The 18,970-nt window shown below is 44.4% G+C and overlaps 1 protein-coding gene across 1 annotated transcript in view; it reads right to left on the reverse strand.

Annotated features, from left to right (window-relative positions):
• Window positions 1-18,052, reverse strand: part of LOC105285468 — a 38,068-nt gene extending 20,016 nt beyond the window's left edge. Inside the window, exon 1 of the mRNA XM_020033661.2 lies at window positions 17,833-18,052. Within this exon, the coding sequence (XP_019889220.1) occupies window positions 17,833-17,919 (87 nt within the window). The 5' untranslated portion in view covers window positions 17,920-18,052. The remainder of the gene's footprint in view (window positions 1-17,832) is intronic.
• Window positions 18,053-18,970: the final 918 nt, after the last annotated feature.

Genomic DNA, 18,970 nt, shown 5'->3' on the forward strand with positions numbered 1-18,970 from the left:
TTTTACGGGAGTCGCACTCGCGTCAAAGAGTTGGATCGCCGAGAAAGTATCGGAGGAAGTTGCTTGTTGCTGTTTATTATTGTTTATTGCTGCTTTGATTGAAAGTTTCATGTGTTTTAATGGTAACGATTGTTTTGTTCTTTCTGTTGTCTTCTTTGGAGATTTGTACGCTTCTTGATTTCTTTTTCTTTTGCTTTTACATTGTCGAATGTTGCCTACAAGTATGCAACTTTTAGTAAAATAATATTGAAATATTTTAACGAAAGAAGACAACAAGTTCGGGATTCAGGGAAAGATTTCCTACGGTACTTCAGCTCGACATTTTCAATCGTTATCAGTCTCCAACAAGTCTCGTAGGCCGACGTTAAGAGTTTCATCCTCGCCTTTTTCGTCGAGAGACGCCCATTTGCGATTGCACACGTAGCGGTGAATTTCATGCAAAATCGAGTCCCGCGGTGCGCGAAACTTGAAAAAGGGAGCACGACCAATGCCGTTCGCTAGTGTACGCGTACTCACGTCGCGCGGAGGACACATTTTCAGCTGTCGCAAATACGTGCCGCTACCCATGCTCGCATTCGAAATTATTCGCTCTTGAAATCACCATTTATAGCACAAGCGCATCAACGTCGCGAAGAGAATGCGAAATCGTATGGATAGAACGTCCTTGTGAAAAGTGACACATTCCCAGTCTTTATAGTATGGTATCTACTGTTAATCTACAAGTTTTCTTTCTAATTTTATTTTATTATGACGTCATTTTATCAAGTTAATATTTCTACATTGATTTAAAAAATCTGTTTGACCTTCCTTGAAAATTACGATTTTAGAAATCAAGCATTCAAAAAGATAGGTTCTTAGAGAAACTTTCATGAACGTTCCACGTACTATATAAATTCAGTAATTTAAATATAATTCGAAAGTTTGTTTTTCCTACTAATAATATAACTTTGTTGTTATTAATTCCGACTCAAAAATGTCAGAAAAAGGGCTTAATGAAAGTGTCAGATGGGATCCGACATTTCTAATTAGCATTTACAGACCATGAAAAATGGTGGCATGTCGTGATGTGCATCGATGCATCGATATTAATTAGCGTGAGTAGAAGAGGTTGACGAATAATACTTCGGTGTTATTCCTGCGAGTCGTTGCGAATGAAACCTACAGGGAGCTTAAAAGCCAATATATCAGAATAATAACTTGTCCATTAAAACGCTTAAGTAGTAATAAGTACGCGAGCCTAACTGACAGGCACTTGGAGATTCCCTGTGGATTAAAGTGTCCAACTCGCGGAATTTATTGAAGAAAATAAATAATGGCGTGCACTCGCGCGCGACTAGCTTTTCCCGCGCCGCTAAGTCCCCGTAAGACTATAGACTTTCACGAACGTGAAGTCCCTCCTCTGTCCCGAGAAAATTACGCCGCAAGTTTTCGCGCATGTTGCAGACGCGCCACGCAAATTTCTGGAAAAAAGGCTGGCCGATTAAACTTGAACCATTCTACGTACTCGCGCGAGCTTCTACATAGTGAGATTTTAACCGCATTATTCGCTCGATTTGATCTATTCTGTAAAATATTATTTCAGAAAATGATAATAGATGGTGACTTTCTAATTGACTAAAAGAATAATTATTATCTAAATTATAAATGCAAGTTTCATTGTAGAGATTGATGTATTATATAGTTTCATTAACTTTGTGCATATTTAGAAACTTTATTTATTATAGCTTAAAATTTACTGAAATGTTACCGCATTTCACCCTGCATGTGACGTTTCTCTTTACGGTTTTGATTGCAGTCTTGATTACGATATTGATACCTGTAGAGGAAATGTCATGCGAAGGAAAGATAACGGAGTAAGATATATTTCGTGCTCGTATTAATAGTTGAGTTGCTAAGGGATACAACGTGATCTTTGAGATTTTAAACCCGTGCTGGAAGAGTGGTTACGACTTCCATCCGCCTGAGTCCTTAGCGAAAGATTCAATTTTCGATAGACGGCAAGACGAGTTTTAATCCCGGAAGAATTGTGTGTACGTGCCTTATTGATTGTTGGCTTATCGCGGATCTTAATTCGACGGGGAAGGAAAGTAATCCACCGCCATTGAACCAACCGCCACACAAACGTAATTAACTGCACAACTAGATATTTGAAGAGCCATTGCAAAAGAAAGGTAAGAACACATCTTTTCGTATATAAATTTTAATTTATTTCCAAACATTCCAAACATGATCATAAACGACCATTTTAATCATCTTTGAAGCTACTCTATCAACATAAGAATAATTGTTTCATATTCCAGAGTAACTTATTACTCTCGGAGAACCTCATCAACATATTTCTTTAAAACCGAGCAATAAAACGCAACGAACGGCACGTATTACGTAACGTTGCGCAAAATTGCACAACACGCGTACAGCAGCCCGCACGTCCCTCTCTTTCTCTGTTCACCCAGAGTTACAAGCCTTGTAGTTTTATGAAACGGGACCCGGGCGAATTTGCGTGGTGTGTTTCTTATGACGTATCTTAAAATTTTTCTTAAAATAAAAGTGAGCACCGCTCTACCGCCGGAAACTACTAGCGCGTCCGCCATCGCGGAAGAAATACCCCATGGTAGACGTGCAGCAGCGGCAACGACGGGGGTGGCGGCGACGGCGGCAGCGAACAAATCGAAAATGGATTTTCCCGGCTCGGTGTGTGTAGCGGTGCTGGTAGCTGGTAGCTTCAAGCGGCGGCGAACGAAAGCATTTGCCGGTTTATTCGCGGCTGGCTGTTACCCGGCAGCCATCTTCCGACCGTCTCGCACGGCATGAAAGTTGCAGCGCGCCTTCGTTGATACGCCCATATGTGCTAAAAGCGCGCGCGTGTGTTACTGCCGCTACTGTGTACGTGTGCGTGTGTGTATGGGTATGTGTGTACGTGGGTACGTGTGTATGTGTGTGCACACGACACTGCGGTACCAACACCGCCAACCAACGACGGCGAACTTCTTCTATCGCCTCTCCACCCGCTGTCTTTCAGGCCCCTTAATCCTGCCGCCCCCCTTTCTCCACCCTCGACCTCGCCCTTTCGCCTACCCCGCAACTCTTCCTGCCGCAAACTCGAAAAGGACGGAAGGAGGGAAGAAGATCCGACGGTGGTGGCGGCGGTGGCATTTCCTCGACGAAATACGGATGTACGTGCCTCCATATCCCGGTCTCCTACGTGGAATACGAGCGACTCCAAGGACGAAGACGAGGTCGAGCGAGGTTGACCTTTGATCGCTGCGTCGACTCCGCGAAATCCGAGCGATGAGCTACGATGTTCTCCCCTGTGTTCATCATCATTGCGAGTGAATGAGGTCGACACGGCAGGAATTCCCCGCGAGTCGATGAATTTTTGATCCCGGACGAGCGACCTTGGGACGATCGAATCGATGCGTTCTCTCGTCCCAGGTAGCTGCGTCTCCGAAGAGCGAGCTCATCAGGACTCTCTTACGTACCATTTTTCCTCGCTACTTCAGTCCATCTCGTTTATCGAAACGAGCGAAGAACCGCAGGAAGGGGAAAAATGGCGGACTTGACTCCTCGGAGCTGGACTGTTTCGCCAGAAGGGAGAAATTGCGACCCCGACTCGATTCCGCATCGAGAGGCCACATTAGGGCCGCAAGAAAATTGGAACAGGAACTATCGATCCTGCCCGGGATCTCGTGCAGCTCCCGCATGTTATCGGAGATCCGTGGGACGCTCTTGCGGCTCAAGGCTACCAGGCGGGGGCGAGAGCTACGAGCCAGGACGAAGAAGAGAGGCGAGGTTCACCCGCTGTCTTCCCCAAGTAAGCGGGGAGCGCGGTGGCAGCGGCGGCGACGGAATAAAAGAAAGATGGTCGGGGTTGCATTTTCGTGGCGGAGATACGAGCGAGGCGACCTCCCTCCTGGCCGGGTGGTTCGCGTGCAACATCGTCAGGGCGTCGCAAAAAGGAGTACGGAAAAGGAGCGCATGCATCGCCGCCACCGCCGTCGCCGTCTCGTCGTCTCTCGTAGGGTAGGTAAGTAAAATAATAAAATACAACGGCGGCGACGGTGGCGGGTTCGCGGCCGCGTCGATACGACGCGGCCAATGGGAGTCTGCGAGAGCCCGTGACGTCGTTGGACGGGGTGCGCTGGTTGCTAGGAGGGTTGTAGGTGGAGCCAGGAAGAGTGACGCCCCGGTAGGACAGGTGGAAAATGCAGGTGAAAGCTACGGGGCCGTCGATGCCGAATTCGCGCGCGCGACGTTGCTGCACGATGCACCCTCCGCGCTCATCGGGGGATTCAGCCCCCGCGTCAGCCAACCCTTCCCAGTCGGTCCGCGCGCGCGGAGACCCCGTCCGACCTTACCACCACGGGCGCGGCTCCTTCATCCTGCAGCCGGCGAAACCGGATGACATTATTCCTTAATCCCGCGATGCACTATTCAATTTTCCATATGTTTCCTTGGGAAATGCCGCGAGATTCCGTTAGCCGCGGGATTGCCTACATGCTTGCCTCACGCCTGCCACGTTATAATATTACTTCGCGATAGATGATAAATATTTTGCTAGAAGATAGAGTTTGGTAATAGACGAACGATTTGCTTCCAGGATACGCTGGCGATTATTACGCAATAAAAAACTGAAAAGATTAAAGGATTCCGGCGAAATCAAAAGTGTAATTGCCATCACGATATAATTGATGAAGAAAGCGCGATAATCGCAGGCGCAACGAGAATTTATCGAAAGAGAGTAAACAAGAGAGAGTCGGCGAGTAGACGTCATAAACAAGCCGTCGAGATTATTAACCATTACGCCGCGGTTTCCATTCCGTTCACGTAGCCGCAAGCAGTCGCCGTTTACCTTTCGCCCTTGTTGCATTCGCCTTTTTTTTAATGTCCAGAAGCACCACTTTATTCGCCGTTTTTAAGGGTCACGTGGGAGCGCACTGTGAAGACTTAACGGTCGCGGAAATGGAATTTCACTGAAGAATTCATCGGCGAGGATGCGCTGTTTTACTGCGCGAGGCTTTGAACCTCGCAACGATGACTCTGCGGATAATTCATGACGTACGGTGTTCCCTGAAAAATTCACTGCTGTGCGAACGTGTTCCGAACTCCTTTCTCTATCTCGCTCTAACAGCATCTTCGTTTCGAGAACATTCGCCGATGTACTTCTTTCAATTTTGTCAAAAACTTTTCTCCTTAATAAAACTTGAAATTCCAAACACGATAATTACCGGAGGTCTTAAAAACGTAATATTAGTCCTGTTAAACAAGACCAACTCGATCTGATTTCGTAAAATTGCGGGAGGAATCCAACCGCTGGAGGAATCACTTGAAGTGCTACCTCGCGTCGCAGAGTCGCGGATCATCTCGCACAACGCACCCCCCGAAGAAGAATGACTCTGCCCGGTCACGTAGGGACACACGCTCTCGTCTGTCTAGACGGTTTCTCGCCGTCTTCGTTCGTTCCGCCGCCTTCGAATTTCTTAGCCGACCCTAGCTCGACCTTACGAACCGATTGGTTACCACCTTCTGGTTACGGCGCGACAGGGTAACGCGCCCGCCTAAAGACATCTAAGCCGCAGGGGTTAACCCGGCACCTGGTGCACACTCCCACGAGACGCTGCTTGCTATTCGTCCTGCGCTACCTCCTACCTCCGCTTTCCCGCCGTTACCTCACCTTCCTTTTACCTCCTGCCACTCTTCTGTCCCCATACGATTGTATTTTCCTCTGGCGAAATTGACGGGGGATGAGTAGTCGTGCTCGTGATAACGCTGAGAAAGATGGGACTCGAAAGTACCGAAGTGATGCTTCAGGTGGATGAAGAAATGGCTTGACTGATCAGTTGATGTCTAACTGTATGGACAATAATTATGATCAAAACACAATATTATTAATATTACATAATGATTTACATGAATAGTAGTCGCGTTGCACAGTAATTGTAATAACGAAAAAAAGAACGAGAACTACATCTGAAAAAATTATTTGTCGTTATTATTATTAGCCTAGCAGTCTGCATCCTGCTGTGGAGGCGCAAGTACAGAAATACAAAACCAGATGTGAAGGCGATGTGGACGGGCATAGGGTACCGTGACATATACGCGCGACAGATCTACTTTTTCGCGCACATGTGTATCTCATTCTCCGTGATTGTGTCGGAATCCAATAAGACAGCCGATGCAACCTGTCCCCGTCGTAAAACAAGGCAAACAAATTTCGAGTCGCGCGACACGCCAAGTACGTCGCGTCGCCGGAAAAAATGGCATATAAAGCCGAAGCAATAAGATATCGTGAGACTATAATTAAATTAATACAAAGGCGTAATTACTGAGCATTGTCAATGTACTAATCAGTATATATAAAATTTTATTAATTACTGAAACCAACTGCTTGCTAAATATTAATAAGTTATGCTGATTTCTCAGTGTTGCCGTCAGTTTTTAATAAAAAATTATTGTCATTCTTTTAGTAACGTGACAAGAATTCTTTAGTAATTGTTACATTATTGAAGAAATAATCACGTTATATATCATTTAATGACGATTCTTGTTGACAAAGATTGTCCCAACTACTTATTAGTTAGTAGAAGCTATTTTCTTAGACAGATTCGGGTATAAATCACATCTTGTTAAAGATTAATGTGATGCGTCACGTACAGCCGCGCTTGTAATTCCCAGCGCCCGCGTTTGCGGTGGAATGCGCTCGATCCGAAATTAATCAGCAATTAATAATCGGTCAATCTCTCGCATTAATCGCCAACGAAATCTCCAAAATTGCTTAAGTTTAATCTACCTGGCGGTCCTTCGACGAGTCGTTTACCTCGATAGAATCTCGTCATCGCCGGGTTAACCGTCTGCCAACTTGGATTGCGTTTAATATTACAGAGTCAATCAGGACGAGGAACGAGCAGCACGCCACACGACTCGTGTGCATTAATAACGCGTCCCGTTGATTTCAATCGATATTACAACACGTACATCGTTGCCTTATTAATACTTACATCTCTCCGTGAGCTGCGCGATAGTGACTTTGCACCAGTCGAAGTCCAAATATGAATCGCTCGAGTCACGAGCTGCGACAGGGTGGCGAAAATGCGCATAAAGAAGCGGCCACGAAGTTTCGCCGCTTTGGTAGGAGCGCGATTAAGCAAGGCTGTAAGGTAACGAGCCGCTCGTTAGGCAGGGCTTGCCCTAAGTGATCTCGTATAACACGGGATTTTATGGAGAGTGCATCGGGTCTCTTTGCATGCATTTGTGGCGGGCTGAGTGCCCCTTACCGGCAAGATGACGATTATCGTCCATCTTGGCGCGTGATGTGCTCGCCGGTGGTGTATCTACCTACGGGCCGATATACATTTCTCTCAGCGAGGCCGCCCTGAATTTCTGCCCGAGCGATTTATACGTCGCTCCCGCGAGCCGATCTGCACGTGGCGTCGCAACGCAGGCGTTCCGCAACGTCACGGCATCGGAGGTCACGGTATTGTTAATTTTTTCATCTTTATTACTAACAACCTTTCTTAAGTAATTATCTCTTTCTTACTGGTTTCCTGAAAAAGCTGTTTGAAATAAAGGACTTCTCTTCTAATCAGTAGAAAACAAAATAGTAAAAGCTAGTAAAGACTATTCTGCCTTCTTCAAGAAGTTATAACCGATTTCTTGGTTTCTCGGCTTGCTGGATAGCAAGAATTATTTTAATCGTTAAAAAGTAATAAGAGATCTGCCACATATCTCATGCTCTTCTCTCAATCTTATCGTGCGATGATTATGCTTACGATTACGATGTTGTGTTTCGTCGTACGGTACGAGCGAGTCGTAATGTCGTAGCTGTAGAATGCGGTGAAGCTAATAGATCGTGTCGGCTAGCCATTAATCGCTGGATTAAGTGCGAGCGGTTCGTTTAATTCGACGTTAGAGTTAGTGCGCGCGCGAGTTATAGCTAAGCTTTCGCTGAAGGGACGCCAGTGCGTGAAACCAGCGAATCGATCATTAAACGTTCAAGCTGTTAAATTAACCGCTGTTCATTCAGCCGCTAATAAAGCGGTCATTTCCTTCCTTCAGTTATACGCTCACCAGGATATCTCAAGGTATCCTATGGTATCTTAATCTTAACTCACCCCAAAAAAACTTGTGCGGTATCCACAAACCTATACTGTGCAATAGACTGATGCAGTTATGAGAATTACCAAGTCTTTAAAATAATTTCTAGGCAAATTGTTAATTAATTTCATATCAGATTTATTTTACTGTATATTTAATTTACATTTTATTTTACTTTAGTATTAGATTTTCATTTATATGTTACATTATTACATCTTACTGTATTAGATTTCAAGTATTACAAATTCTCTTGTCATATTTATAGTTATGCAATATTGCGTCATTATATATTACAATAAAATGAAATCTGTTTAATCTATGTAATATGTACATAGACTTATTGTTTCTAATGTTGCAAAAATAGAGTTTATCACAATACAAATACGATATTTGTAATGGCGGGAAACATACTTGAAGGGGCGCAAGCGTTCTGTGTGGAATTAATTCGGTGGGATCGTGGAAAGGACACACAGAGCAGGCCGGGAGTGCAAGACCCAAGGGGACTATTCGCGAGTCCTTCGGGGTATCAATTGGCGTGCTCGTCTAGGTCGACAGCTGCGATAGTGAGACGCATTGTGCAGACTGTGGTGGTAGTGAGTTCTTAATATTGAATAAGATCGACCTCGTTTTCTGCGCTGGCCGGGCACAGGCGAAATACTGGCGGTCGCGGCGAGTAATTCCGGGGAAGATTCGATTTTGCGAGCTGAATTGAAAAACGTGGGGGACCACTGCAAATGACTTTTCACTAGCGAAATAATCTACGACTTATGTCGTTGAATGAAGCAAAATTCACCTTAAAAAGCAAAAGAATTTGTGAGAGTACAGATATAAATACAAAATAACTTTTTCACTGTGTCTCTTGATTTATTTTATATAACGAGATTTTCATATTCTAAAACTATGTGCGCTAAATCATTTTTACGTAATTTTTAACGACTCGTTATTTCCTTTAACGGCTGTTGCTTTCTGAACGTATCACTTAGCGTACGCAAAATAAATCGCCTGAATAATTAAAGAAAATGGAGCACTTTTAACGAGTCGACCGAAATGAAATATTAATATCCCTGCGACACTTTATTCGCGCGCAGCATTTAGTCGGTGAATTACACGCGGTAAGGCTAATTCATAATATTCGAGGGATCGAGTAATTAGTTCCGCCTTTCTAATTAATGTCTGAGCGTTAGCCCTACGCTAGGGCAACCCTCGTGCGCGATAAATATGTCAATGTGTACGCGTTATAGTCATTTTGTATATGAATTCAGAAACATTATGTCGCCGCCGTAATCCGATTCGAAGACACTTTATTAGAAGACCCCCGCGAAATTTCGCGATGTACTGCGCGCACAATAATTCCGCAAGATCAACTCGGTAAGATCGCTCTGTTGAATCTCGGAAAATTTTTCATATGAAATCAAGAAAAAGCTAAGTAATATTCGGAACGAAAGAGCCAAGACCTTCCCTCGAAGGAGCCGAACTCCCATGAACGCTGCGGGTTTTTCGCCCTCTCTCGTCAACTTTCCCCCTGACCTATACAAATTAAATTTTCCGAATCACAAGACGCACCGTAGTCGTTCGTCCGACAACACCTCGCCATAAATCATAATCAATCGCATTTCTACGAGTAGTGGATTTTAACAGATTGTCCTCCGTGTAGACCCGCAATCTTCGTTCCTTCCCTCCCTCGGATAGCACGTACACCATGTGCACTGCACCGTGTGCACGTGTTTTTTTCAATACACAAGCTAATTCTTTTTTAGGGAAGGAAAGAGACCGTGCACAAGCAAATACGCAATATCAATCTATTTCAAATAAATGCTCTTGTCAATAAATCATGTATTAGGTTTCCATTTTTATTGAAAGCTTTCTTTGTTTAAATTGACAAAAGTTCGCTCTCCCTTCACGCTCTCGCAGTTATGAGCGAATCGTGAATTCCGTGGATCATTAGCGTACGTTAATCTTCAGAAGTGCATCAAAAGGGGAGCGGAAAAACTCATCCTTTAATGAGATTAAATTGCTCTGCTTCCCCATCTCCCTCCTCCATGTATCTTTTCGTATGTAAACGTACATTCCCTTCTTCTAATCTCCTCGTCTCACGAAATTGCATATCGGATTTTTACTAGCTTCATCACAAAAAAATCAGTTGCCCATTCTGCACATAAAAATAAGATATCTCTGAGTCACAATGTACATATATATGTTAACTGGAGAGAACCAGAGGACTGGCACATATTTTATTATCTGCAAAACAATTTTTTGAGGGGATTTTGAAAACGGCGGAAGCTCAAGGAAATCCCGGTATCCATCCGGGCCATCCGACCGCTGTCCAGCGGCAGCCAGCATCGCGAAAAATGGCGTAGATTAACGCGATACGTTCGTACGATCTCTCTCATAACTTCTTGTAAAAGCAAGACCCAGCATGAACCAGCGGCTCACTGGTGAAAAAGGCGTGCAACGCTCGGTACCATTTCACCTTCGACGTCTCTGGATAAACGATCGTCTCGCGCGAATAAATGCGCGTGTTCGTAAATTCCACACCCGCGCTTCATAGTTATTTCGCCCTTTGCCCTAGTGCAACTTGTATTTTTTCCTACAGTGAAAAGTTCCTTATCGGTCTTGTTTTATAAAGAAAACACGTACAATCAACATTTAAGCGTTGAACATTATTCGTAGACGGTGCTTTCGCAACGTACACCGCGCGAGAATGATTGTACATTCTTCCGCGTATCGAATCGCGCATCGATTCCTCCATTTTTTCGAGCGAGTGCGCGTTTTACGCGCGTGTAATCTCATGAATCGGGCCACGTGTATCGAGACGATACACCCGATGAAAATTTCCAGCCTCGCAAAATATCTGGCGGGAGAGCGTGTAGCGGAGCGTATGCACGTACTCGGGTACGGAAATGTCCGGCGAGATAGCCACTCGTAACGAACAATGGCCGGTTTCTGGTCCCAACCGAAGTCAGGAGTCTCTCCCTGAGGCATATGCGATGCTCTGCCCCGCGTGTGCATCGCGGACACGTTCTTTCCACCCTTTTCCTTTCGAGTTCTATCTCGCACCCATTGCCCGCCATAATACACGGTATCGCTACTTCTGCCAAGTGAGCGGCTTCCGTCTTCCTTTCGTCGTGCACGACAATGGCTCGCAAATTTAAGAGTGTCTGCGAGAACGTCGTGGACCACGTTCAACCGCTTTCGGAAAATTCTCTCGTCGAGCAAGATGCATGTCCCGATAATTCCTGAAAATGTGAATACTGTCTTGTTCCCTTCGCGTTTCGTTTAGCAATCCGTCCGATCGCACAAAATTTACTGTAAATTACATTATATATATTATTTACATATACATGTTTACATATGTAAATTGTGAAATTATATATTAGAATTTTTAATTTTTAATTTTAATCAGAATTTTTAATTTGTTAGATGTTAGAAATATGAAGAAGAGCAATGTATCGCTTACAGGAAAACGCGCGGAATACTTGATGCAACGACCGCAAATACACGAATATCTTGTAGCTTCAATGATAATCTTGCGAGCTAAATTTGCGAATAGTGATTACAAAATTTCCGGGGTTTAATGAAACCAGAAGCGCTTCGCGTGTGTATTTTAAGAGATCCGCGACCCACGGAGAGGAAATTGAATTATACCGCTCATTTTTCTTCTTTTCTTGTTCTTGTCCCGCCACAGCGTGAAAAATTTATTAGCACTCTGCATCACCATGGAATGGTTCACAAACAGTTGTCGCCGTACAAAAATCTCATCAGATATTAATTCACGAAGAAAGCTACCTGCAAACGGATCGCTCAATTCGCGGCGAATCTTTTCCTTTTTTTGTATCAGTCTATATCTTACAGCTTCCGGAATCGGAAACTGTAAGATACAGACTTGGTGATTACACGATAGATTTATATCCATCGTAATTGTATGAAACGAGCATGTCAAATAAACAGATGCATTAATCTGCTGTTTATTGATTATTCGCCATTCCTTCATTTATGTGTGCATTAACACTGATGTTTCGCAACAACAAATCTCGCCATTACGCTATCGAATATACGAATCAATAGTAGATATACATCATTAATGTAGCACCTCAATCTCACAATTATTATACCTTTCTCCCGAAATTTATTCAATTGTTTATTAAGAATACTGAATTGTTTATTAAGAATACTTTTAACTGTTTATTAAAAATACTTAAATTATTTATTAAGTTATATTCCCAGCAAATGGATACAATTTAAAATTCATAATCATTTATCATTTATATTTAAGAAAATATTTTAGCTAGATTAATCGCAAAATACATGCAGGAACATGTACATCATAAATAAAAATCGTTCCATTTACGTAACTTACTCAGAGATACACAAATGTGCGTTTTCCATGTGAGCGTGATCGTCGCAACTGGCATGGATTACGCGAAAACAGTCATTTCGATCCATCGTCCGATTGTCGATTACAAGCCGCCACTGTTTTCGTTCGAAAGATGTAATTGGCCGGATCGTTAGCCGAATCCTTGGTAATTAAGGAGGTCGATGCCTGTCCAGGATGGACGCCGGACGAGCACGGACAGGGCGTGGTTGCAGTAAACGTCATTGGCAGGGCACTAGACGTCACGGGCCACACGAGCATCATATACGTGTCATACATTTGCATGATTCCGCGTATACGAACATCGCGTCCGCTCGAGCGCGCTCGCGCGCGAACAACGGATTGCGCGCGGTTGCAACACGGATGCGGACGTGACGCAGTGCGATCCGTCTCTCGCGAGCCGCCCCGGGGGCCCGTCGAGTGGCCCCGCACTGACACCAGATTTTCGACAACCCTCCAATGTTCCAATGCGATTACCCTGCTCGTCGTCATACCCGCGACACATCCTCGCGCGCGCGCGGCCAGTTTCCCTTGAAACGAGCGATAAAGCGCGGCTAAAGGTCGACTAAGGGTTGCAAGCACGCCGAATTGCAACCCTTGCATTTACCCGCGGCAGGTATGCCGCATCCCCGCAACCCCCGAGATATTCTAGTACGTATGTCAACGGCACGTTAAATTTATAATGCGTAAGTTGGAGGCACAGAGATGGTAGGAATATTTGTTAACGCCAAGAGTAATACGAGTTTTATGTGTTTTCAGGAGAAATTTTCTCCTGATCTTTTCTCTACGTAATTAATTTGTCGTCGGCTATTTTTGGAATATTTTGCAATAATGATTCGTAAAGGTAAATAACTCGGATGCGACGGGCGTCAGAACAGCGCGATGTTCGCCGTTCAGACGCCATTAACAGTATTGTCGGAACGTTGCCGAGCTAATCGGTATTAATTCAATGTGTCCCTGAATACTTCACGAGTAGCGTCCTGATGAATTCCTGCATCAGAGGCAATCGGGAACGATGCACGGGCGCGCGCGTACACTGGATGGATTATCGCGACGGATCCGATGGAAATATTTCATTTCTCTCGAGAGAACCACCGCAGTCGCTTCATCCAGCAGCGGGTTTGCGACAGGCATGTGAAACGATGCGTTCGAGGAAATGGCGTTAATGAAATCGAAAATAATTTCCCCCGTGATGGAACTTTGCGTCCGGGCTGTTTTGGAGAATTTTCTGTTCAACTGGCATAAGTCGAATTTCTATCTTGATACTAAATCTCAAATATACCGAAAGATTTATATATAATAATCTAAGATATTATCATACAAGTGGGTACGACTTAAAATATTTTAGTATATATAAAGTAAATATTATAATCTCTTTTAGATCTCTAATAGTACATAGTATTTTATATAAATAGTGCACTTATATTATAAATAATATTATTTACAATTTCAGAGGAAGAAAGAGATATAAAGCATAGAAATTTCACTCAGCCATTCCCATGTCCATCATGCACGTGTTTCCTTATTGCACACAATAAGCGCGCATTATCATTGTTAACAACGATCATGATACGTTGCAGATCAAATCCTCATTATCAGTACTATTATATGTTCATTAACAAAGACGATTCTAAGCTGCCATGGTGTTCGAATATCAATGCAACCCTCGAGTATGCGATCAGTTTCTGCCGACATGTTGTTCACGTTGAGATCATCTGGAAAATCTAATCAGAATCTCTTTGACAACTATACTAGTTGCTCAAGTTCGAATTAAATAATCTTGATTTGATACGTCTCCTCATTCATTTTTAAATTATTATTTCGTTTATGATAGAATGAAAAACAAAAAAGTAACTACATGTATAATCACGGTCTCAAAAAATAGTATTTTCAGATATATCTTTTTGATAAAGATTCTCCATCTTCAATTAAACGATTAAAGGAACAACGATTTAATTAGCCGCACACTCAAACTCGACGCTGATCCTTGTGCTTTCGTCATCATAAGTCCAGAGATCACTCTCCGCTTGTCTACGTTGTCGAAATCCAAGTTCATCGAAATTACATCCTCTTCCACCCTATCGGTGGTCGCAACCGCCTACCTCGCTACGACGCGGGGGAAACGACGATTTCCCGGGAGTCGATGACACGAAATCGTCAAGTGCTCGCCATTGTTTTCACAAGAGCAGAAGACAGAAGGCGGGGACGGGCCACCGCAACCCTCGCGATATCGGTTCTCCACGCTCATACAGAAAGAGAGAAAAAGAGAGAGAGAGAGAGCGAAAGTGAGACAAGAGGGTGGCCGCGGGTGGTCGCCGCTGAATGAAGACGAAGAGAGTCGCGCGGTCCGACTTTTTAATATCCAGGGATGATCTGTAGCCGCGGCGCGCTGCGTCAGCCGCTGTCATTGCTGTACGCCCGGACCTCTTCAGCGCAATGACAATCTCTCGGGTTTTATTCTCCGGAGCGAGCCGGGCGGTCGCCCCCCTTCCCCTTCCGGCCCAGTTTCCGTCGTGAGTATTACCGTGCTCTTCCACCCCACGGTGAGATCGCCTTGCTCTTCAGCGATTCTCCCCTGCAGCTCGCTACCGGATCGCTTCTTCGTTCGCCTCGCGAGTCCGCGAGCAACTACGCGTTCGCTACGCGATTATCGCCGCCCTCGAAAGCTGAATCGCCTCCGCGAAAAATACCGGCAAAGTAACTTCCACCACCGCAACGGCCACCCGATAATCGCGCGACTGATATCCGGTGCATGCGCGAGCGCGAGCGCTTGAAAACGTTCATATAATAAATGTGAAATTAGCGGCATCAAAAATTGCATCACAAGTATGCTATTGCAGTATCATGTACATACATTTTACATACACCATATAAAAATTCGGCACTTAATTTTTTTAGGGTTTTTTCCCTAACGAATACATGAACGCACGGAAAACTTTAATAATTGAAAAGCGTGTTGTAATTCATGATACTGATACTTCTGTACAAATAATACTTTATATTAATTCCTGCAGTTTCTTCGACTCTTTTGAGTTATGTTTCGCCTCTGGCATCTCACATCACTAACTCAGTATTAGGAGACGACGCGGGTAATAGAGACCCGTCTTCCAGACAGTAGGAATGGTCAGGTACGAAAACAGAAACTTCCATACGCAAGCCGTCGCGAAAACGAATATGAATACCGCTCGAGAGGCGTCGGGAGGGAAGTTCGGGGGGGGGGGGGGGGTGAAAGGCAACGAAGACGCGATCGCTTCTTTTGCGATGTGCCCTCTCGGCTTGGAAGTCATAACGGAGATAGACGCGCGACCAAGCGATCCTTCATACGGTCTCCATATGGACGGTACACGCGCATGCGTATGTGTGCGTGTCCGTTTGTATGGCGCCCGTCGCCTTCAACCCCACGGGAGCGGGTAATAGATTTATTGGACACCCGGTACGTGGGATATAGATATGAATGTTATAGGCGCTCGAGAGTTAGAGATACAACCCGCACTCTGGCGTGCCGCTGCCACCGCCACCCTCGGCAAATACGAATGGCGCGTCTAACTCTATGAAACACACACCCCCGTGGACAACGCGGATTGTCTACTCGCCCCGAGACTTACTGCGAGGCCATAGTCGATCTCGCGAAGATCGTCCGCAGATGCCATCCAGTTCGCATCAGGATTCGCGGATTTGTCGTGACTTGATGGCGATCTACACAGTACGAGGAATGTCGGAAACGCTACCCCTTTAAAATATGCATTCTTAGCTATAGATTTCCAAATGTATATTTCTGACTTGTTTTTGTATTAGAAATTTAGATTGATTGTTTTGAATTTGCAATGATTTATTATTGCTCATTGATGTGTAATCGAGGGGTGGTTTCAGCGACGCGCGCGGGAAATGGCGCGTTGTAGTAAACGGCCGTAGGTAGGAAGCACGTTCGATCGTACGAATTCGACATCGCGGGCAAGTGTTTTGCGGCTACGGCGTGGTGGTTCGTTTCGGAAATTAGAAACGTTATCTGGCTTCTCATCCAGTCCTATCGTTCTCCTCATAACCATCGCCGCGAGCGCGGACGAAGCTTTACGAGTGTCGCACTCGTACTTGCGGAGGCTCGTGTGTTCTATTAACGGCGCTAAACTGTCACGCAATCGACCGATGAACCTTCATTTGGCGAAACTGTTATTGTCGCTTGGTTAAACGCTTCCAAGTGTCTATAATTCCCGAAGATGTTGACAATTTCTGAATATTCCCAGGGTCGTCTGATGGCGAACCTTTTTCCGTTTCCGAGACTAGAACAGCTAAATATTTTTGTAATTTAATCCGTTGTAATTTTACTTAAAATTAGAGAGAAATAATTATCTGCTCTCTAAAAATAATTTACATTAAGACATCATAATGTTAATTAATTAAATTATTTTTTATATATAATATTATAATCTTGTTCCTAAAAAGAGATTTATACTACTTTAAGTTGGAAGGTATTACAAAATTTACTGCTCGAAGTTCATACGTATACATAACATGCTCAATTTTAACTGTAAATATATACTTGGTAACTTACTAAGCTATAACTATAAGCAATAAGCATAGCGTGCGCATTGGGATAAGTTGCAAGCGTGCAAATATCGTTTACACTCGTATCGTGGATATTCTTGCACGTGAAGTTTATCGTGTATTTTGCGAGAAACGCGAGCGCGCACACTCTTCTAAGCTCGCGACTTAAAAGTCTGCCGTGCCCTGATATAAAATATTTACGAACACCAAGACAGACAGAGCCATACAAGCAAAAATACGATCAATTGAACTACTCTCTCTAAATGTATAAAATTATTATATGATTGCTCTTCCATGCGATTACCCTCGTGGGTAAAGATAACTTTTCTTTCATTTATATATCTGAATAAAAGCACAAAGAAGATATTGTCAATTTTCTTAATTCGATATTAATAAATAAAGTTTAAAATTAGTACACAGTGTTTTACGGACAAAACAACTTCACTGCAAAGTTTTCAAAGTAAAAACAGATTTGATTTATTAATAAAGACAAAATTTATTATTTGCAACATCAAAAAACTTAAAAAAAAGTTTCAATAATCAACTGCAATGTTCTGCAAAAAGATACTGTTGCATTTGCTAGTTCGATTCGCATTATCGAAAAATAGAGTTTGCGATGACGCATTTGAGTTTGCGTCGCATCGCTTGCGCTCGCGAACTTACCTCCGTTCACCACTCTATATTTAGGCGGAATCGCGCGCGTATGCCGCGTGTGCGTACGCTTCCGCGACGCGCGTGTTTGTACGTGTGTTGGTGCGCGACCGGGCTAAGGGGAAGGGTGTGTTGAAAGGGCTGGTTTTGATTAGCTCTGTGTAGACAATACCCACCCTCTGATACCACTGTGATTCTCTCGTTCCCTCCGTCTTCCTCGCCCCCAATCTCTCTGCCTCCTTCCCTCTATCACGGTGCACCATTCCCCATCCCCGTCCTCCACCTCGTCGCCCACCGACTCGCCTCGGCTTCGCCTTCTCCGCAGCGAACGCAGCAGCCACTTTGTACGCCGACTGTTTTGTGTCTGACGAACAATAGGCCTGCACCACTGACAGTGCACCACTACCACCACCGACATTGCCGGCACCGACGGCCAGCGCCGTCATCATCGCTCTGCCGCGTGCATAGTGATGGCCTCGATCTGATTGTCGGCGAGTCCTGTCTTTCCGATCGATCCGCGATAAAGGAGAGACTCGACATAAACCGATAAGAGTCAAATATTCATCCCTCGACGTTTACAGAACACCCTCGATTTCTCTAGTTGTTTGGACGGCGATAGTCTGTCTCTTTAAGTAAACTATCAAAGTAACATTGTAATTGCGCAAAGATGTAACAAAACGCGACATAGAATTGCTACTGCGTTCTCCGCTAAGTTAAACAATGGACGTAAATGTGACATAAAATATATATAGAGCATAAAACTCTTTAATTTAACTCTAAATAAAATTAATATGTATGTGTAATGACATACATCTCCCTTTAGCAAACCAGCAATTATTTTTAGATCAGACAATGGCGATACAAAAGAGACGAGCATGCAGTTCTACGGTTCTCCGGAAGTCGACACGTGTCGCGATAAGTTTCTTCACGCAGCACAGAAACGACGGTTTGCAAACCGGTCCGTACGTTTCGGCAACTTCTCGAGGTCGTTTCCTGCCGGCGCCAGAACGAAGATCTAATCATGCTTGCAACATCGCACGACGCGTATCGCGACATTATTGTGCAACGTTTACGACGGCTGACGCTAAGTGTCGCGGGATATTGTATTTCGGGGATACATTGTGCTCGAGGGTGGCGCGCGAGCGAAACTTCCCGCGCCAAGTTCGGCTATCAATGCGCACCTCGCGAATGTATTTATGCGGTGAACTCGATGAACGCGGTTCTCCACGTCCTCCCCGACGCGGCGGGTCGACCGACTTTATTTATGCGCCAAAGAGCGAAGTCTTAAGTGAATTATTCAGTTAGCCGATTGTT

This window comes from Ooceraea biroi, chromosome 1, assembly GCF_003672135.1.
Source record: "Ooceraea biroi isolate clonal line C1 chromosome 1, Obir_v5.4, whole genome shotgun sequence".
NCBI classification, from domain to species: domain Eukaryota; kingdom Metazoa; phylum Arthropoda; class Insecta; order Hymenoptera; family Formicidae; genus Ooceraea; species Ooceraea biroi.